At 42.7% G+C, this 21,130-nt stretch overlaps 3 protein-coding genes across 4 annotated transcripts; 2 read left to right on the top strand and 1 right to left on the bottom strand.

The window, feature by feature from the left end:
- Nucleotides 1–1,179: 1,179 nt before the first annotated feature.
- On the bottom strand, nt 1,180–4,438 carry ccdc157 (coiled-coil domain containing 157). Its single transcript, XM_041041757.1, has 10 exons — nt 4,191–4,438; nt 3,960–4,110; nt 3,176–3,869; nt 3,012–3,089; nt 2,716–2,885; nt 2,395–2,571; nt 2,137–2,305; nt 1,753–1,892; nt 1,560–1,654; nt 1,180–1,432 (listed from the first exon to the last, which is right to left on the bottom strand). Exons 1-10 carry the CDS (start codon nt 4,436–4,438, stop codon nt 1,180–1,182), a joined length of 2,175 nt encoding a protein of 724 aa, XP_040897691.1.
- A 139-nt stretch (nt 4,439–4,577) lies between these two features.
- Nucleotides 4,578–9,654, top strand: sf3a1 (splicing factor 3a, subunit 1). 2 transcript variants are annotated; one of them, XM_041041755.1, is made up of 16 exons: nt 4,578–4,652; nt 4,742–4,820; nt 5,415–5,524; nt 5,622–5,826; nt 5,938–6,195; nt 6,291–6,365; nt 6,458–6,608; nt 6,696–6,892; nt 7,116–7,233; nt 7,330–7,637; nt 7,796–8,044; nt 8,137–8,344; nt 8,490–8,644; nt 8,891–8,992; nt 9,086–9,157; nt 9,257–9,654. In XM_041041755.1, the coding sequence occupies exons 2-16, from the start codon at nt 4,773–4,775 to the stop codon at nt 9,356–9,358; spliced, it is 2,358 nt and encodes a 785-aa protein (XP_040897689.1). In that variant the 5' UTR covers nt 4,578–4,652; nt 4,742–4,772; the 3' UTR covers nt 9,359–9,654. The 2 variants fall into 2 exon arrangements, with proteins under 2 accessions (XP_040897689.1, XP_040897690.1); XM_041041756.1 differs by having other exon boundaries at nt 4,587–4,652; nt 4,761–4,820.
- A 313-nt stretch (nt 9,655–9,967) lies between these two features.
- On the top strand, nt 9,968–20,996 carry LOC121184219 (TBC1 domain family member 10A-like). The gene is made up of 9 exons (XM_041041758.1): nt 9,968–10,665; nt 12,146–12,245; nt 13,461–13,568; nt 13,983–14,089; nt 14,197–14,311; nt 14,870–14,935; nt 15,549–15,738; nt 15,854–16,008; nt 18,584–20,996. The coding sequence occupies exons 1-9, from the start codon at nt 10,484–10,486 to the stop codon at nt 19,085–19,087; spliced, it is 1,527 nt and encodes a 508-aa protein (XP_040897692.1). The 5' UTR covers nt 9,968–10,483; the 3' UTR covers nt 19,088–20,996.
- Nucleotides 20,997–21,130: the final 134 nt, after the last annotated feature.

Below are 21,130 nucleotides of genomic sequence, written 5' to 3'. Positions count from 1 at the left end.
ATCTTGGTAATCAAGAGTGCAGCATAATTAGTCATTGTAAAACAATTGCTCCTGATCAACATGACTAAATGGCATGATTACTAGGACTCAGTCGCTTTGTCAAAGATAAGACTGATTTTTTTTTTTTTTTGTGGCGTCTGTGGTGAGAGAGAAGAAGACTGACTTCAATTACACGCTTCATGACACAACTGTATCGTTAACCCAATTTAGGGCTTAACCCTCAGGTCGTGAGCTGTCTGTTCAGTGAATGAAATGAAGGAGCAGGAGTTCATTCAGGTAGTACTGCTGAGAAATCAGAGTGTTGATGCTAAGATGATTACCAGAGTTATTTGTATTACCTGTCAGGTTTATGAAAACAGCGATACAAGCGTTTGACTGTAACAGCTCGGACACAAGCCAAGTCTCTTGGGCTCCTTGTTAGACTCAGATTACACAGCTGAGCTCATGGCATCTCAAATTACCACTGCAAAACAAGCTTCATGATGTGCAGTGCTTATACAGAAACAACAAACGAGGCATAGCTCACAACGATCTACAGTGTGTATAGTCTTGATCTTGGTGCCTGAACATGGGACAACTGACACACTATCTTGGAGGGACTGAAAAAAAGGTCTGTAGTGATCCAGCAGAGCATGAATCTTGTCAATCCTGTGTGCACTTGTGCTTCGATAGAAACTCCCACTCCCCACCCTTGTGAGATAGCACATAAAAGCTATCAGCACATCCGTCTCCATGTTACTGTTTGTGTGGCATCCAAGGTTGTACACACCTCCTTACTCAGAAACATGTGAGTCATCTGCTGTGGAGGCTTCTCATTCAGATGCATCCAGGTTTGAGAAGCATATCATATAACGAGAAACCTAATCTGCAATTGCAATCAAACACCTTCTTATAATAGCACTGAAATAACAGTCTTCCTTCTACATATCCACAATGGGTTTATGATATATGTATTAAACTTAAAATAAAGAGTGGCAACAGCAGTAATCTGCTGTCATTAATGTGCACAATGACTATGTAAAATTACAAAAACATCAGTGTGGTATAATGTACACCTTGACATGTAGCAAATAATCTTTTGTCTTTAATTAAACATGTAGTTGTTGCCAATAGTCCTTCTACAAAGCTGAGTTTTCTCCAACTGCAAAGCTGTCTAAATGCATTTACACCTTCAGGGTTTCACTTTCTCCTCTGATTCAAGCCTCTGGAACGAGAGAGGAGAGAAGCATTGTGTGTTTTTGTACGGCTTCTAGCTGCAGTGGAGTGTGGAGTGTTGAGGTGGAGGGTTTGTAGGTGAATTTGCAGGGACTGGGGGGAGGCAGCGGTACAGGACATACAATCCTCTGACCCGGCTGGCTCCAGACCCCTTTCTCCTCCTCTTGCTTCCTTCCTTCTGTTACTGTATCCCAGCCGTGCTGCACTGCTGCTCTGCCTGAAGAAGAAGACATAGAGCAACAATGGAAACACAGTATTATGATTAATCATTTATAAAATGTGAGCTCAGTGCTGCTTGTGCCTGAAGGTAACATTTTAATTAATCTAAAGAGTAGAGTGGTTACAGTGGACTGTGCTGCATTAGTGTCAGGTGATTTTGTTGTTTCTCCACTGGTGTGGTGGGCAGAGAGAGGCTCCATGTCAGCTCAGGTGAGACTTCCTATTGATAAAAATGTGAATGTAGTTTTCATTAATCTCAGTAACATCCACAAAACCAACGTGTGATATGTTCACAACATAAACTTCCATTCATCCTACCCTTGTAGCATTATGTTGTGCTCTTTCCCTCAGTTTCTCAAGACTGCTCTGCAGGGTCGCATTTTCCTGCTCCAGAACTTTTATACGAATGCTATTCGATCGCAGTTGTTGCTCCATATCCAGAAGCACATTTCCTGTACCTTGTAAAGATGAAAAGAACAATATGCAAGCATTCAACATGTGTACAGCTCTGAAAAAAAGAGGCTGTTGGCAAATAAATGACCAGATACAAGATTCACATTTTACTTTTCCAAGTCATGCATGTAGAATCACTTTTGTAACCCTGTATTCTATATTCCAAAGAGAGACTAGTGTAGTGTTTTATGTACATATGTTCAGGTATTGCTGGTATCGTTGAGAGGCAAAGATTAAATAATTGCCTACTCTGAGGTTGGGCCTGAGCCAGGGGGCTGAGCTCTGGGAAAGCCACCAGCAGCCTCTCCCTCTCCTTTAAAGCTTGCACACATTCCTTCAGCTCAGTCACACTGTTCTTTAGCTCGCCTACATTCGTTTCAAGTGTCTGCTTCTCCTTTTGGAGTTCTAAGCACAAGTCCTGTTAGGAAAAAAAAACATGAGAGCATAAGCTGCACAGTTTAAACGTATTCATTATGTGTATTATTATGGGTGAGGACTCTGATATACCTGCTGTTCAGTGAGCTGAGCCTTCAGTTGTTCCTTCTCCTCCGACATCTGTTGCAGTTCATTGTGCAGGTCGATCTGTCTTTCCTCTCTCTCTCCCAACTGCATCTGCAGCTCTTCGCACTCTTTGTCGAGAGCATCCACTCTCTCCAACAAAGACTTGTGCTTTGCTTGCATTGACTGGATGCACAACAACAACAAAAAAGAACCACTAACACCTGTGTAAATCTGTTTGAACACTGTTATGTCACTGATCCACGAGTGAAACGGTCAAGGCCTCCAGCTGAAAACAAAAAAAAATCTAGCATTTGCTGTGACACTGACCTCTTGCTGGCGACAAGCACTGTGATACTTGGCATTCTCCTTGTCAAGAAGAACTTGAGTTTCAGAGATCTGACTCTCTAGTTGCTGGATCCTTTGTTGCAGTTTACAACAGGCCTCTTTCTCTAAGTGCAAGGACTTCACTGTTTCCTGCAGTGCATTCTTTTCCCATTCTACCGCAAAATAAAACGATCCATCATACAGCATATCTAAGCCAAATGAATTTCATAGAATTCTGTAAAATATAAATATTGTGAGAAGTGTACCATGATGGTAAATTAAATATTACATGTCCTTACCGAGTGCTTGTAATGTGTCTTGCTGTGTTGATACTTTCTCTTTCAGTCTGGAATTACTCTCCTCCAAGGACAAAGTTTCTGTTACAAAAAAAATATATTAAACATATAGTCATAACCGTGATCTCGATGAACTCCCATCATATTCATTTGTGAGTTTATTGCACCTCTCTTGAGTTGTTGTTGCTCCTCTTGTAGCCTTTGCTCTGTTTCTTTCATAGATCTCTGGGCTTTCCGCAGTGAAAACTCCAGCTGGACTATGGTGGCCTGGTGTTTTTCCCTCTCTTGCTTGAACTCTTTCTGTGCTCTTTCCAACTGAGACCTGAATCTCTCCCTTTCTGTCTCTGCTGCTGCTAGTCTATCTTTAAGAGGGTTTACTGTACTCCGCACATCTTGTAGATGTTTTGCCAGCCGTCGCATGTCCCTGAGTTGCTCATTGGCCCACTGGGCGACATCCCCTGTTGTCATATGTCCCAGCTCCAGCGTGTCCTCCACAGCAGCTGAGAGTGGCTGCAGAGAGGAGGGCAGGCCCTCACTCTGAAACAGTTCTACCAAAGCTTCTCCTGTCTTTCTCAAAACGGATTGCGCTCTGTGACAGGCATCGCAGGGAATGAGGGATGATTCGACTGTCTGGCAGCTTATGTTGTGGCTGTCGGCTTTAGGATGGAACAGGTTGTTTTGGGTAGGACTGGAGGGTACATGATTCAGTGGCAAAAACTTAAAGGAGCTTGTTGAAGACCAGGCAGACAAACAATGTCTGCAGCTGTTGCTCTTTGAGCTCATTTGTGGGGAAACAGTTGACACTGTCTCTGTCTCATCACAGTCAAATGTCTTTGGTTTGTTGAAGTCTTTGAAGGTCCCCTAAGACAAGGAAGAAAGAATGAAAAAATATGAGATCTATGTGTTCTGTTAACATTTGACTTTTTTTTTAATCTTAACTTGTATGCCTACCTTAAGGCTGGCAAACTGAACTAAATTACTCCAGTAGTTTCTCACTACAAGACCAACTGACAGGCATCCTTTCTGCAGGGTTTGTTCTGTCCTTTGGCTGAACTTCAGTTGCTCAACATAAGAATTGAAGCTTTGTAGAAGAAGTAGCAGCCTTGTTCATGGAGAGAGGGAGAAAAAAATATTATTATTATTATTTTAATTAATGTGATGTAACATTAGGGTATATATTACCTGTCAATCACGAGCTCCAGTAACACAATGTGGGAGTGTTGATTGAATGCATCCTCCCCATCCATAAAGTCATATTGTTCTAGCAGAGCTACCATGTCCAAATTACAGGAGAGTTTATCGGGGAACTTCCAGGAGGGAAAGCGGACTGGTCCGGTTCTAGAAAATACGTCCAGAATAGCACTTTGTAGGTCGACCAGATCTTTTCGGAGACTTTCGATACAATCCGGACGACCCAAGAACTGACTCATGTCTAACAAGCTAGCTGATATTTTGTCTGTCTGACAAAGCAATGGGGGCGAGTAGGTGTACCTTGTTGACATAGAATTTCCTTGGCAACCTGCACAGAAAGTACTACAAGTTCCATAATGCTTTGCGGCTTGTTTCCGGAAGCAATACGCCTCCATTGCGGCAACGACAGCGGGACGGCGTAATTGCCCGGCCACATCGAGTTTAGGCTTTAAGGTATTATAGACTGCGTTCCTTACACTATATCTGCGATAGTAAGTGTATTTAAAATACACATTCCTTTCTTACTGTTTGGGTGTTTGCAGATAACTTCCTGCGTTACAGAAAGAAGCAGCCATGCCGCCTGGGCCTGTTCAAATAGTTCAGCCGGAGTCCAACAATAAGGTAACGATGGCTCTCCAGGTTAGCTAGTGTTAGCAATGTAGCTAACATGTTAGTTCCCTAGGGAAACTAACGAATAATTGAGTTGCTAACTTATATTTTGGATAACCACCTCAGTACGTAAAGCTTGTTAACTTGTTAGCTTAGCCTCAACTCACCCAAATAACCAAATATACAGTTTAGAGCTTCTGAGACTTTCCAGCACTTCAAGACAGCAGAGCAGCAGCGCGATTTGGTTTGCTGGCTAAATATTTTGTAAAGTGCCATTTGGAAAAACAAGACAAAGTTTCTTTCCAGTGTTTAGCAGAGATAATTCACATACTTAATTGTAAGCAATGTTACTGTTTTTTCCCCAAATGTTACTGAGCCATAAACCGAGTACTATTCACCTCTGTTGTATTGGGATGATGGCAGGAATATTCAGGTAAAAACGTAGTGATGGGGTGAGCAAACTTTTTTTGGTAAAGTCAAGGTAATGTGTGGTTGGTCATGAGTTATTGTTTTTATAACATGGTTATGGTAAAGGTATGGATGCAGTGGGTGCTTATTTATTTGTTAATAATTCTGTTTTTCAAAAAATGTACATTTTGTCAACAGAACGATGCAGCAGCAGAAGAAACCCCAGCCACTAAACCCATTGTTGGTATCATATATCCACCTCCTGAGGTCCGAAACATAGTTGACAAGACTGCCAGCTTTGTTGCCAGGTTGGTTACTCCACATGTCATTTGTATAGTCTTTTATAGATCTGCAATCTTATCTGGATTTTATATCTGTAATAGCAAAATTCTTGTCATTTCACAGGAATGGGCCGGAGTTTGAAGCAAGAATCCGTCAAAATGAGATCAACAATCCAAAATTTAATTTCCTCAACCCCAATGACCCCTACCATGCTTACTACCGTCACAAGGTCAATGAATTTAAGGAGGGCAAAGCGCAGGAGCCATCTGCAGCAGTGCCCAAGGTTATGCAGCAGGCCATGCAGCAGTCCCAGCAGCTTCCTCAAAAAGTAAGACATAGCAGTTTAATCAGCTCTTACTTTTGTGTGTGTATGTGTTTTTAATTGGGTATAACTGGGAATATTTAATCATAACAACAAATATGTTATCTTTGTCAATAGGTACAGTCACAGGTGATTCAAGAGACAGTGGTTCCCAAAGAACCACCTCCTGAGTTTGAGTTCATTGCAGATCCTCCATCAATCTCAGCATTTGACCTGGATGTTGTCAAGCTCACTGCCCAGTTTGTTGCTCGCAATGGCCGCCAGTTTCTCACTCAGCTCATGCAGAAAGAACAGAGGAACTACCAGTTTGACTTTCTGCGACCACAGCACAGCCTTTTCAACTACTTTACCAAACTGGTTGAGCAGTACACCAAGGTGACTTGACCGATTGTGCCGCCCTGATGTTATTTTTGCTCTTTGCTTGTGTGGTGATGCTAAACTATACCTTGACTTTGTCTCTAAACTTCTAGATTCTGATCCCTCCCAAAGGCCTGCTGACCAAACTGAAGCGAGAGGCTGAGAATCCAAGAGAGGTTATGGACCAGGTAATCCCTTTTTAACTGTGAATGTCTCTTGGTGTAAACATTTAATAGCATGTTGCCAGTGTTAATCAGCTGTCATACTGCTCAACCATCAGGTGAGGTACCGTGTTGAGTGGGCAAAGTTTCAGGAGCGTGAGAGAAAGAAGGAGGAGGAGGAAAGAGAGAAAGAACGAGTGGCATATGCCCAAATCGACTGGCATGATTTTGTAGTGGTTGAAACAGTGGATTTCCAGCCAAATGAACAAGGTAATATAATGACAATAATTATCATCTTTAAATGTGCACGCCCCTGAATGTTGCCAGAATAATTTATTGGTATTTCTGTTTCCCCAGGCCACTTCCCCCCTCCCACCACACCAGAGGAGCTTGGCGCTCGCATCCTCATCCAAGAGCGCTACGAGAAGTATGGAGAGAGTGAGGAGGTGGAGATGGAGGTGGAGAGTGAGGATGAAGAGGATGAACGGGAGAATCGGGATGATGGCCATCCCTCACAGCCTGATCAAGACACACAAGTGCAGGACATGGATGAGGTAAGAACTGATGCATCATGCACTACACCTTTGTAAACTGTCCCTCCATTGATCAGTTCTAGACTGAATAATTGGTATACTTTAATTTATAGGGATATTATTGTTTTCATTTTCCATTTAACAAAATTTACACCCTATATTTTCTCATGCTCTGCTTGAAAGGAAATAAATAACGGTAAGCGCTGATGATAACATATCATTCTTTCCCTCCTGCTTTCTTCAGGGATCTGATGATGATGATGACGGCATGAAGGCTCCACTGCCACCGGACAACCCCATGCCACCCCCACTGCCCCCAACTCCAGACCAGGTTATTATTCGCAAAGACTACGACCCCAAAGGTAACTTGTACTTCCTTAGATAAGGAAACATCTAGTGAATAACAAGCTATTAATATGTACAGTGTGTGCTGATTGAATGCGATCTTTTCCTTCCAGCTTCCAAGCCTCAGCCCTCAATTGCTGTTCCGGATGAGTACCTCATCTCACCAATTACTGGTGAGAAGATCCCAGCCAGTAAGATGCAAGAGCACATGCGTATTGGTCTGCTGGATCCGCGCTGGCTGGAGCAAAGAGACCGCATCATCAAAGAGAGGCAGACAGAGGATGAAGTCTATGCTCCTGGACTGGATATTGAGAGCAGCTTGAAACAGCTGGCTGAGAGACGTACCGATATCTTCGGTGTGGAAGAGACAGCCATTGGTAAGAAGATCGGTGAAGAAGAAATCCAGAAGCCAGAGGAGAAGGTGAGAACAGTTGTGGTTTGAAAATTCAAAAGAATCTCTGAGATGAATGAAACCGAGTCAGTACAGTTTTGATCCTCAAAGATCACACGTAGCATATTTTGTTTTCATTGATTTTGTGGTTTGGAGTCTGAAACATTTGTGTTCTTCCTCCCCCACAGGTTACCTGGGATGGCCACTCAGGAAGCATGGCTCGAACACAGCAGGCAGCACAGGCCAACATTACCCTACAAGAGCAGATCGAAGCAATTCACAAGGCCAAAGGACTGGTGGGAGAGGATGATACAAAGGAGAAAATTGGCCCCAGTAAGCCAAGTGAAATTCATCACCAGCCTCCCATCCCCTCCTCTGCAGCCAGTTTGCCTAAACCCAGTCCTCCTGTCACTGCAGTACCTCGCCCACCCCCCTCTGTGAGTTACTTTCTTTAAAAAAATAATTTATTCTTAATTACGTTTTCTCTGTTCATATGTGCCTCGTAATCCACTATGTGTTTGTTGAACAGGTGGCACCTCCAGTGCGCACCACTCTCCTGTCTGCTGTACCTGTAATTCCAAGACCGCCCGTGGCTCCTGTGGTTCGCCTTGCACCAGGACAAGTTATAACACCAATGCCTCCCATGATTCCTGCTCCCCGTATCAATGTGGTACCCATGCCACCATCAGCACCCCACATCATGGCCCCGAGACCACCTCCCATGGTTGTTCCAGCTGGTAAGTTGGTTTCCAAATAGCTGTCACTGACACTCAAAATAAATTTGCACTGTGTGAATTACTAAGTGAATGCTTGTTATATTGTGCTAATTTGGTCCTCATTTTATCATTTTAAATTCAAATAGCCTCCTTCTTCTTCTTCCAGCCTTTGTCCCAGCTCCTCCAGTACCACAACCACCAACCTCTGCTCCCGCACCACCTTCCCACCCACCCCCACCTCATGAGGATGAGCCCGTCAGTAAGAAGATGAAGACAGAGGACAACCTTATTCCAGAGGAGGAGTTCCTTCGTAGAAACAAGGTTTGTTAGAGCAATGTAAAATCATTGTTTTGTTTGTGAACACAGGAAAAAAAATGGGCCTAGGTGTATGTCTTTGTGATGGCTGAGAAATACATAGTTCTTATTTTTCATTGATGAACCAGTACTATGTATAGCTTTAACTCTAATAAATATGGTCAAATTACTGATTTGGCCTATAATTCTAAATACATGCTGTAGGTTGCTCTTTCTTAACTTGATTCTTGTTTTGTTTTTTTCTCTCTCCAGGGTCCTGTGGCAGTTAAAGTACAGGTCCCCAACATGCAGGACAAGACTGAATGGAAACTGAACGGCCAAGTGCTGAATTTCACTGTCCCGCTCACAGACCAGGTATGCAAATGTTGTCATATTGTTTTTTTTAGTGAGTGTACACCAGTGCACATAGTGCATTCTTACAGATGTACAAATGCAATGTCTCCACAGGTGTCTGTTATTAAAGTCAAAATCCATGAAGCGACAGGCATGCCTGCAGGAAAGCAGAAGTTACAATATGAGGTAAACTTTCTTTTTAACCTTGTTGTAACATTTAATGTCTCATCTCATCCTAAATGACTGATTGAATAATATTGTGTATTTTTTTTATTCCTTTTTTAGGGCATTTTCATCAAGGATTCCAACTCCCTGGCTTATTACAACATGAGCAATGGTTCAGTCATCCACTTGGCACTGAAGGAGAGAGGTGGAAGAAAAAAGTGAGACACGCAGCAAGAAGAAAAATATTTTACTTGTGGATGTTTTGTCACTCAGACCTGTCACGTCATTTTGGTTTAATGATCATTATCAGAACATTATGTTGCACCTTTCATGCGATTTTGTGTGAAGACTGTTGTTCCTAAATGTTAACTGTACTACTCAGAATGCTAAAAGAATTATACGCTGGCTGGCAGGCATGACTATACACTTTTGATTTGTTCATGATGTTATACAAGCATTTGGTAACTGTAGAGCCCCATAATGTTCACCCATTTAAATAAAGGAATAAAAAAAATCTATATCTGCTTATGTTTCATGATTGTGTTAAATTAGAAAGGGATTAAAAATGTGATTAACGTGGATTAATGCAGGACACAGACTACCAACTGCACAAAAAGCCCATTCTTATTAGGCGAATAGATAATGTAGACTAAATTGGTGGTTTGCTTGGAAATTTGCTGTGTGGATGACGATTTAAATTGAACGCAGCGCAGGAGACACTGAGTGGAAGTTGTGCGTTTTTTTTTTGTTTTTTTTAATCAAAGAAAAGAGTTAGTTCCTCGGGCAGCCACCAGGGGTACCCGTCACATGAAGGCTGAAGCCAACCCCGGACGACAGCCTGGGTCGCCCACTGGCCGAGGCAGAATCTGTTCAGCACTCTCGGGATGACAGGACAGGCAAATCAAACCACCCTTAGCCGAGGACATGATAAACTAGTCTGTTAACTAGCTAAGATAGTTAGTTTATGGCTAACTATGCAAACCAAGATTATAACATAGCGTTGGTTTGTTGAAGATAGGGTCGTTATAGAAATACTTTTGGAGTTAAGGCTAACTTTACGTTAGCAAAACCACCATTTGCTAGCTAATGTTAAATCTGATAAAGCATTCAAGTAAACGTAGCTAGCTAACGCATAACATATTTGATGTGGTCTGACGACTGTATCGTAACGTAAGATAATATTTACGGAGAAAACAGCGGTTGGAAAGTTTAACTCAGAGTCGAGAAATCATGGCGCCGATGCTGTTTGATTCGACAGCATATGCAGAGGAGCAGTTTTGACTCTGGGCTGTCAACAAGCTCGCTGACGTTAGCTATCCTGGCTAGCCAGCTAGCTTTCTAGCTATCATGGCCAAAATAGAAAACGGCCGTCAATCAGTGGACACAAGGAGTATCCGGACTATTAACAGCAGTCACATAGACGATGAAAGCTCTTTGGGGTCCGACTCGGAGATCAACGGCTTCACCAGCGACAGACAAACCGACAAATATGGATTTATTGGTGGGGCACAGCAGTGCTCGGAGGCGTCGTAAGTTTGTCTCAACTCTTAACTGTGATTTATTCCCATTGACTTTATTGGTATGCTAACTAAAATATAGACAGTATATCTTTAATCCACTTGAGCCAAAGTTGAGAACAGGGTTGTGGCACCGCAGCAACATCTAGTTGTGATGACATATCATCAGTTGTGTTTGTGTTGTTGTCTGGGTGCCTGTGCACAGCAGAGCTCCCGACCAGCTGCGTGGCACTGTGTGTTTTTATGCCCACTGTATGCCTCACTCAGCATGGTAAAAATGAAAGCAAGAGAGAAGAAGACAGTGCTGGATTGATAAAAAAGTAGCATAATTCTTCACCATTCTGTCATGTCAGCCATTTTCTTTTGTAGAAACTATTTACTACACACATTTTTTTGTGGAGAAAGCCGAGTAAGTTATTCTTCTTGTTGGGTTTTCATTTGAATGGATTTATTCATAGCCCAAGTTGCAGTGTTTTTTTGTTTTTGTTTTTTCTAAAAAGGCCTTTCTTTCTTCCCTTTTTACTGGGGGCCCAAAGGCTGCATTACAGCACTAAAATAGTGGTAGGAGTGAGAGAAAGTTGTGCCAAGCACTGGCTGTCTTGGAGCTTCCTGTTTTCTGAAGTTTTGGCAGACTTGGAGCCACAGCTCCGGTGCCCCGTTACTAGAGGGCCTCTTTTGGCTCTCTGTTTTATAGGTAGTCACAAAGTTAGGGTTTAACTTACAGTGTTTGGCAGTGAAAGTAACTCATCATTGTTTAAGCTCATTGGAAGCTGAAGCTGGAATATAACATATTGTTGTATGGATCCACTACATTATAGCCCACAACTTTTTTTTTTTTTTAAACAGAAGGAGGGCTGTCCAAAGTTAAAAAAAAAAATCACTCTTTGAAGACAGTTGAACCCTACAATTACAGGCTTGTGCTGATGAGATAATTACATAGCTTAGTAAAGCATCAGACCTCATTCATAATGTAGGTTAGTCTTGCCTACGTTTTCTTTTTCTGCTGGAGGATATCATGTGAGGTCCTTAATTTTTCTTGCCTTTAAATGTTTTGCAGTTAAATAACATCACGAGGCAGACAGACACTGACTGCAGCTCTTTGAGGTTAAAAAGGCTTTGCCATTAAATGAGATGCATCTGAGTTTGTGTCCTTTATTGTCGCTTCAGATGAAGTACAGTAGTTGCTATTTTTGGATGCATTGCAGTTAATTGACTGCGTATGAGCAATGGCCACACACACAGATCTGATGGCACATGCACAAAGATGAGCAGCCTTTCTGAGGATGTTTGCTATGTTTTGCTAACAACTGCCTTTTTTTATGTTTATCAAATTTGGAAGTTTGTTTCCACAGATCTTTTTTTACACCTTACCTTACCTTTCATTCTCTACAAAATGAAGAACTGATTTAGATCTTGTTCAGTCTCATTTTGCTTAATATTGATTTTAAGTGCAAAATTTATCCTCAGCGTCTTTTCTCTGTCGTGTCTCCAGAGCCCAGGATGTGCCTCCAGAGGTGCTCAGGCAGAGGGAGGTGAAGTGGCTGGACATGCTCAACCACTGGGACAAGTGGATGATCAAGAGGTTCGATAAGGTCAGCACCAAGTGTTAACTCAGCAACACAAAATGTAAAGTCCTGGCTCGTTTTGATTGGCCAGATCTGTATATGTTCATTTTTTTCTAAAGCTGTTGTTTGAGCTTTACCACCATTGTCTCCACTCAGCCATTTTTCAGTCTTGAGTAGTTTTGTATACATGATCAGACAAGGTACATGTCATTGCTCAAATATTTGATTGCACAAGAAAAAGACTTTTGTGGACACATTGTTTACAGCTTCACTTGTCAAGCTGGTTCTGTGTGAAAACACACTGAGTAATTGAGCACAGAGCTGCAACTTCACCTCATTTCAGTGAGTCGGCAGCAGGGCAGGACACGACCCATCCCTTTATCACCCTGTGCACCATGTGACAAATTGACAGTCTCAGATACAGGGTGGGGCTGTATTGACTTTCTATGAGACAGCTGTAATAAAAGTGCTGTGAGTAAAAACCATAGCTGTGCTCAAGTGCAAGTCAGCTCTACAGAATGAAAATCAGTTCAGTGCAGTATTTTTCATCTGCCTGTTGTGTAGGTAGGCTCATAGGTCATACAGTGAAGGTCAGGGTTTCTAATCCCTTGTTCTGCTCCTTTATTTTGTTTTGCATAAACTTTACAGCAGAAATTACACTGTCCTTGGGGAAGTGTGCCAGCTTCATATCAGAAAAAGCAAACAAATGTGACCAGAAATGGCAATGCAATGGTGGAGCCAACATCAGTGTGATAAACTCTTTTTATTTCAATTCAATCAATCTATTGTGTGAACAGTGACTTGTGACAATGCAGGAAAGATTATAATTGCATCACTGCTTGGATACATTACATGAGTGGTGCTGGTGAGAGCTTTTCGAGGTTGATATTTAGTTGTTTACTTCTGTGCACTGACATTTTCTTAATGAAAATAAAGTGAGTCCAAGTGTTTCTAGATCTTTCACAGCCAGAGCTTATGATCCAGTGCACCTGAACTTTGTAATTGTTACCTACTGTGACATTTCAAAATGTCTTCTGTGAGACAGGCTCATGGATGTCAGTGAACTGTTAGCTGCATTTTGCATGAATTTAAGAAGAGGAAGCAATACCAAGTGACAGGTCCCCTGTGACTGTACATACCAGTGTGCCGGTATGCTTTTCTTGGCTTGTGGCAAGCCTTTGTGTCCCTTGTTCCCTTCATGTTTTGCTTTATTTGGTGAACCCCTGTTCCTGTGTGGCTCAGGTGAGACTGCGGTGTCAGAAAGGAATCCCTCCTGCCCTCCGAGGCCGCGCATGGCTCTACCTGTCCGGGGGGAAGGTGAAGAAAGAGCAGAACCAAGGAAAGTTTCAGGTCAGAGGGCTTCTTCTTTCACTTCCTCCTCACAGCTCTCCGTATGCTGTATTTTCAGGCTCATTTCATTTTTACACTTCGTTTGAATTTGTTACTGAAACTGTGGCCGTGCATCAGGGTTACTTCTTCTGTCGAGAACCCGGATGTTTTGTGTACAGAGCCAGAGCCAGTTCACTTTTAGATCAGTCAGTTTATAATGGGAATGAGTTGCAGTTTAATGGCTACTAATACAGCTTTCATTCTCAGTAATCTTTTTTAGGATAATCAACTACAGTTAACTACTGTTAATCCTAGAATAATTCCTGTGATCACTGAATCTTATAGAATTTCTAAATATTTTTTTATCTAAAAGGCCACAATGCTGTTATACTGTGCAATAAAGAGACCTCACATCTTCTCCATGTGTTTTGCCAGGAGCTGGATAGCCAGCCAGGTGACCCCAAATGGCTTGATGTGATTGAGAAAGACCTCCATAGACAGTTTCCTTTCCATGAGATGTTTGTGTCACGGGGAGGACACGGGTAAGCTGTGTGATGTGACGTGATGTGACATGACATACTGGAACTCATGACCATGACCTGTTTGGTATTTGATTTGTCTAAGTGTTCTGTGTGTCTGCCCTTCACAGGCAGCAGGACCTGTTTCGTGTTCTTAAAGCCTACACTCTCTACAGACCAGAGGAGGGATACTGCCAGGCTCAGGCTCCCATTGCTGCTGTGCTGCTCATGCACATGCCTGCTGAGGTACTGTCTACTTTCCCTCCGCCACAAACACCATATAAACGTAAATGTGCTGCCACCATACTGTGTCTGGAGTTATTGGTTGTCTGCGCCAGTGTTATTATTATTCTGGTCTTTAAACAAGCAATTACATGCTCTTTCTTTTATCTTGTATTGCTCGGTTTTAATTTGCGACCTTGGGCTTTTTAAGAGTCTGTACAGATGATGTCATCTGGAGATAAATCCTGGAGCTGCTCCAGAGACTGAATAATAGAACATTATAGCAGCAGCCGTGGTAACTTTACAAAGGTTTATGCAGATTTCCTGATTCGTTGCGATAAGCCTTGTGTTCAAATAAAACTTACAATAGTATCGCTGGCAAAGTTCTGCAAAGTCATTAATCGTATGTCAACGTATTATCGTCAAAAAACTCTAATCTGTTGTAAGTCCACTCTCGATGCTCGGTCAGTTTCACTGTCAAAGTCAGCATTTCTGGCGTTTTGTGACTTCCATGTGTGGACAGAGAAATGTCCTGTAAAGGAGCAGTTAGTTTCCTGACATCATCTGTGTTTGTTTCCACAGGATGCCTTCTGGGGGCTGGTCCAAATTTGTGAGAAGTACCTTCCTGGCTACTACAGCCCTGGCCTGGTGAGACTGAAACACGTGCAAGCATGCATGATGAGATCACCAGGTTTTGCAAGTGCAGCAAAAAATATGGCTTCATCTGTCGCTGCTGTTACAGGAACTACAATCCACACTAACTAACCGGGGTTTCTCTGTGATTACAGTAAAACTGGAGTGCAGTTTTGTTTTTGCAGACACAGGAATTCAGTGGTTATAAGTTACTCATGAAGCCAGTGAGTCATTGTCAGGCCACAGTTTAACACTGAGTTATTTATTTGCCCAGCAGCATGAGTAAATTGTCTTGCCTAATTAATTTTGCAGGGTGGTTACTGTTCAGCGTTATTGTTTTCATATTATATAGTTCTCTTCAAGTGGGTACAAGATTTAATGAAATGTTTCCTCATGAAAGTATAACATGGAGCCTCAAAAGAGGATGTTACAAAATCTGTATTCATGCATCATGGGAAACAATTTTCAAATTACACTCAACGCAACATGATGCGTTTGGACTTGTTTTTTTTTTTTGTTTTTTTAATGGATGAATATCCACATGCATATCAGGTTTCTGCCCCGACAATACAGAGTACAATAGCTTTTGTTTACTTTGTAAATGCTTTCCTACCTGTGTCTCTTTCAGGAAGCTATACAGTTAGATGGAGAGATCCTGTTCGCTCTGCTGCGACGTGTCTCCCCGTTAGCCTTCCGCCATCTGGAGAAACACAAGATCGACCCCATCCTCTACATGACTGAATGGTTTATGTGTGCCTTCTCCCGAACGCTGCCTTGGGCCTCCGTGTTGCGTGTCTGGGACATGTTCCTCTGTGACGGTAACAATGGCTTATAGCGCTGTACTTGCAGAGGGTGTCAGGTGTTGTAGACAAGCAGTAAATCAGAACTTCGTCACGCTGAAACTCAATTACCTGTCTCTTGCCCCTCTCTCAGGAGTCAAGGTAATCTTCCGTGTGGGTTTGGTGCTGCTGAAGTGCATGCTGGGGACCCGGGAGAAGCTGAAAGCCTGCCAGGGCCAGTATGAGACCATGGAGCTTCTCAGGGCCATAGAGCCTCGATACATGCAGGAGGGCTTCCTCGTCCGAGAAGTAAGAGCAGAGGAGCAGCAACATGGCACAGTCTCCAGGGAAATGCAGTGGGACAAAAAAGTATTTAGCCAGCCACCGATTGTGCAAGTTCTCCCGCTTAAAATGATGACAGAGGTCTGTAATTTTCATCATAGGTACACTTCAACTGTGAGAGACAGAATGTGGAAAAAAAATCCAGGAAATCACATTGTAGGATTTTTAAAGAATTTATTTATAAATTCCTGCGTAAAATAAGTATTTGGTCACCTACAAGCAAGATTTCTGGCTCTCACAAACCTGTAACTTCTTCTTTAAGAAGCTCTTCTGTCCTCCACTCGTTACCTGTATTAATGGCACCTGTTTGAACTCGTTATCTGTATAAAAGACACCTGACCACAGTCTCAAACAGTCAGATGCCAAACTCCACCATGGCCAAGACCAAAGAGCTGTCGAATAACACCAGGAACAAAATTGTAGACCTGCACACGGCTGGGAAGAGTGAATCTACAATAGGCAAGCAGCTTGGAGTGAATAAGTCAACTGTGGGAGCAATTAATAGAAAATGGAAGATATACAAGGTCATTGATAATCTCCCTCGATCTGGTGCTCCATTCAAGATCTCATCCCGTGGGGTCAAACTGATCATGAGAACGGTGAGCAAGAATCCCAGAACTACACGGGGGGACCTGGTGAATGACCTGCAGAGAGCTGGGACCAAAGCAACAAAGGTTACCATCAGTAACACACTACAAAGACAGGGAATCAAATCCTGCAGTGCCAGACGTGTCCCCCTGCTTAAGCCGGCACATGTCCAGGCCCGTCTAAAGTTTGCCCGTGACCATGTGGATGATCCAGAGGAGGACTGGGAGAATGTCATGTGGTCAGATGAGACCAAAATAGAAATTTCTGGTAAAAACTCAACTCATCGTGTTTGGAGGAAGAAGAATGCTGAGTTGCATCCCAAGAACACCATACCCACTGTGAAGCATGGGGGTGGAAACATCATGCTTTGATCTTCCTGTTTTTCTGCAAAGGGGACAGGACAACTGATCCGTGTTAAGGAAAGAATGAACGGGGCCATTTATTGTGAGATTTTGAGCAAAAACCTCCTTCCATCAGCGAGAGCATTGAAGATGAGACGTGGCTGGGTCTTCCAGCATGACAGTGATCCCAAACACACCGCCCGGGCAACGAAGGAATGGCTCCGTAAGAAGCATTTCAAGGTCCTGGAGTGGCCTAGCCAGTCTCCAGACCTCAACCTCAAGCCTGTGTTGCCCAGCGACAGCCTCAAAACATCACTGCTCTAGAGGAGATCTGCATGGAAGAATGGGCCAAAATACCAGCTACAGTGTGTGCAAACCTGGTGAAGACCTACAGGAAACATTTGACCTCTGTCACTGTCAACAAAGGTTATATTACAAAGTATTGAGTTGAACTTTTGTTATTGACCAAATACTTATTTTACACAGGAATTTATAAATAAATTCTTTAAAAAATCCTACAATGTGATTTCCTGGATTTTTTTTCCACCTTATGTCTCTCACAGTTGAAGTGTACCTATGATGAAAATTACAGACCTCTGTCATCATTTTAAGCAGGAGAACTTGCACAATCGGTGGCTGACTAAATGCTTTTTTGCCCCACTGTAATCCTTTAATGAGAATGCATTTGTTGCATTTGTGGGCCAATCCCCACCCTCTTCAACTGTCTATACATGAAACTCTTAATCTCCACCGTCAACAGGCAGAGTTAAATTGATTACAAATGCCCTTGTTTTGTCAAACAAGGGCAGGGCCATATAGAATAACGTTCATAGTAGTTGAGATGTTTTCCTTTTGTCCACATTGTATTTTTCCATTTGCTTCGCTAAGGCTGGAATACCACTTCATAAAACTACATTCCTCATGTGCAGGTTTTTCATTAACTGACTTAAGGAGACAATATGGATCATGCAGTTTGTTTGTTTTTTTGCTTTGTTTACATCTTTCTTCACAGCCTGTGCAGTCGGAAACAGTGTGCTACATGGACTTTGTTTGCAGGGGTTATAGGGAAGTGTTTTTGCATTGCACTTGGAAGGCTGCAGTGTACAAAAAGGATATACAGATTTTGCTAAAGACATGAAGAGAGTTTGTTAATGGCAATAAGTCATATTACACTGGCATAATCCTTTAATGACGCAGGAGTTGACGAGAGTTGAGTCATTCATTGTAGATATGGAATTGACAGAGAACAATAAGAGTTCACAGATGTAGCCCAGGGAACAGCAGAGAGTCTGAGTGAGTGAATTAAAGTGATACAGAGACAAATTGACCAGAGTGCTGGCGGGCCAGTGTCTGGCTTCTGTGTGTGAGTCCTGTGTGAGTATCTGTCCATGCTAACAATGCCCCCTCTTATACACAGTTCTGTCTTGACTGTGCATCCACAACAGCCCCAAGACCTTTTGGCATTTACTGACAAAGTTCACATTTTTAACACTGGAAAAACATGGAAGGAACATATTTTCCAGCCCTGGGCTGGTCTTGTTGCCTCACATTTTCCTGATTTTGATCTGTAAGACTCCAGCTGTGACCTGGTGATGTGTCTCTTCCTGTTGCAGATTCTGGAGGTGCCAGTGACCGCGCGAGACGTGGAAAGAGAGCATCACACCCAGCTGAAGCGCTGGAAGAAGAACCGCGGAGAGCTGAATTTCAAACCGCCTCCGAGGATGCACGGCGCACGGCTCATCATGCTGGCCGAGCCGCCCAGGCGCCAGGACCTGAAGCAGAACCCCACCATTGTGCTAGAGGGGCCTCAGCCTGCCACGCAGCTGAAGGGCAAGGAGGAGAAGAAAAGCAAGAAGAAGAAGAGCGTTAAGAAATCCCAGCCCATTGCGGAGATCCCTAACCCTTATCCTCTTCCAAACGACCCTCAGCCTCCACGCCTAGACCCACCTGCCCCACCTCCAGTCAGGAACGAGACACCAGAGGCCGCGCCACAGACTGAGACAGACTCACTTCACCAGCAGCAAGCGCCTCCTACAGATCTTCCCCCTGCTAAAGAATCTAATCTCCAGCGATCCACACAAAGCCTTAGCAGCACAGAGCAGGATACATACCTGTAGCTCCACAGCAGTCAGTGTGTGTGTGTGTGTGTGTGTGAGTGTGTGTGTGTGTGTGTGTGTGTGTGTGTGTGTGTGTGTGTGTGTGTGTGTGTGTGTGTGTGTGTGTGTGTGTGTGTGTGTGTGTGTGTGTGTGTGTGTGTGGTCGAAGCACCAGCACCCTTCAGCCAATGACCAGCTGGCTTTGCCAAGGTCTCTGACTGGCCAGCGCCACTATTATTCCAGTGTTTTTGACTGTTTTGTATTCACTTATTCATTTTAGACACCATTTTGCCTATGATATTATTGGTATACACTAAAGCATCATTGCTAAGTGTAAAATTATGTTGATGCTTTTACGCCACTTCTCCACGTGAAGCTGATGTTATATCTCCTCTTAATGCTTGATGCTTTTATTCAGACCGTAAGTTTTAGTATCCTGTTTACAAGGGAGACACGTTACTGAGTTTTTGGGAGCAAAGTCGTTTCTTCAGACGAGCGCAGTTTAAACAGAACTTAAGGAACAATAAGGTGCCATAGCTTATGCAGTTTTTCTATACATTTCCTCTCTAATCCAACACTATTGAGTTCACCTGTAATACTGTGCAGCAGTGGATATAAACTGCTGATTTAAAGTCGGTTCTTTTCAACTTCATTAGGGGTTTTGTGCACCAGAGGGCAGCCTCGCAGACGGCACGAGGCTGTTCCAGCCATGATTCCTGTTTCATTACATTACAGTAAAGCTGATAACAGCAGGGATGGGATTCCTTCATGGATTCACTCCGTTTGGGAGGTGTTTTTTTTCCTGAGATTGAGCTTACGTTTTTTTTTTTTTTTTGGCCTAGTAGGGAAACTTTTGCATGTTGTGTTTCACTTTCTGACATTTTGGACTGAACAAATCTGATCTTCCTGAATCAGTCAAATTGAGTCATGAGCACAATGTGGCATGACTCACTTTCACTGATCTTCCTGAATCAGTGAAATTGAGTCATTCCACATTGTGCTCATGCGAGTCTTTTTCTACAAGCACTATTTATTTAAGGAACGGTTTAAACCTGAAATCGGTTGTTTGTGTGCACGCCCTGCTAGTGCAAAAATGGTCACATTTTTTCATCGTCCGTTTAATTGATGTGGTCTGACTCTGTATAAACTGTAATCCTCACTGTGCCAGGCACTTCCAGCCACTTTAGAGCAGCAGTAATTCATGTTACTCGGGCAGCAGAGAGGAGAACACTGGACATTCCTCACTGTATGACACATTCCTGCCTTGTTAAAAGCTAATCAGTCTAAGAGCTGTCTCTCTGCCAAATGCAAATCTGTGTAATGTATGTATTTATCCATGTGTTTCCTGTCACAACTGGGACAGTGAGTGATTGCAAATCACCTAATGGTGCTGACCTTCCACTTGGCATAGCTCAAGTATCTAGTTGGGGGCCAAGCAGTTCTTACTGTGCAGTATGATGTGTCCTTTTTTTTCTTTTTTTTTTTTTCTTCGCTAGAATTTCCAAAGCAAATCAAGACTGTTGTGAGACGATCGCTACCTGTGAGCAGGCTCATTCCATTAGTCGAGCCGCGGGATCATGAGATTTCAAGATTTATTGGGATATTTGTCACATTGCCCTCATGAGCACCTGCCTCATCTCTTTGGGAAATATGGAGACGAGCAGGGGTTGTGAGGCTATTTCTTAGGACAATCTTCTTTTTGTGACTGTCCAAGTTTCATTGCAAACAACAAACGATAAAGGGAGTTTTGACAAGCATAAGCACACATATGTGGGATGTGTTTGTGTGTATAATTAATATTAAAAAAAAAAGTCCGCTTAAAAAGCTAAATGTAGGTCAGTTATTAAAAAAACCAATGGGGTTTAAAAGCATAACACATTTTCAAGCAGTCACTTGCCTGTATGCAGTAGTTTTTTAGTTGCTTGTATTACACACCTCACATTTTGCTGAAGTTATATTTTAATTTAATGCTCTTTGATGTGTAGATATGACATGTAAAATAACAATTTGTTTTGTAATGAAATCTATTTTTCAATGGAAAATGCCATATTTTATTGAACGGTT

The sequence above is a fragment of the Toxotes jaculatrix genome, chromosome 7 (genome assembly GCF_017976425.1).
Source record: "Toxotes jaculatrix isolate fToxJac2 chromosome 7, fToxJac2.pri, whole genome shotgun sequence".
NCBI lineage: Eukaryota > Metazoa > Chordata > Actinopteri > Toxotidae > Toxotes > Toxotes jaculatrix.
Note: the sequence above shows the minus strand (reverse complement) of the source record. Positions and strands in the feature narration are given on the sequence as shown.

Bases quoted from the DNA above. Each gene is read 5' to 3' on its own strand.
- ccdc157 (XM_041041757.1), bottom strand. From the start codon at position 4,438: ATGAGTCAGTTCTTGGGTCGTCCGGATTGTATCGAAAGTCTCCGAAAA. The intron at 3,870-3,959 runs GTAGGCATACAA...TCCTTGTCTTAG, and splicing joins TTCAGTTTGCCAGCCTTAAG to GGGACCTTCAAAGACTTCAA. The intron at 1,893-2,136 runs GTAGGCAATTAT...CATCTTTACAAG, and splicing joins GGCTCAGGCCCAACCTCAGA to GTACAGGAAATGTGCTTCTG.
- sf3a1 (XM_041041755.1), top strand. From the start codon at position 4,773: ATGCCGCCTGGGCCTGTTCAAATAGTTCAGCCGGAGTCCAACAATAAG. The intron at 5,525-5,621 runs GTTGGTTACTCC...GTCATTTCACAG, and splicing joins ACTGCCAGCTTTGTTGCCAG to GAATGGGCCGGAGTTTGAAG. The intron at 7,638-7,795 runs GTGAGAACAGTT...CCTCCCCCACAG, and splicing joins TCCAGAAGCCAGAGGAGAAG to GTTACCTGGGATGGCCACTC.
- LOC121184219 (XM_041041758.1), top strand. From the start codon at position 10,484: ATGGCCAAAATAGAAAACGGCCGTCAATCAGTGGACACAAGGAGTATC. The intron at 14,936-15,548 runs GTGAGACTGAAA...TGTCTCTTTCAG, and splicing joins GCTACTACAGCCCTGGCCTG to GAAGCTATACAGTTAGATGG. The intron at 15,739-15,853 runs GTAACAATGGCT...CCCCTCTCTCAG, and splicing joins GGACATGTTCCTCTGTGACG to GAGTCAAGGTAATCTTCCGT.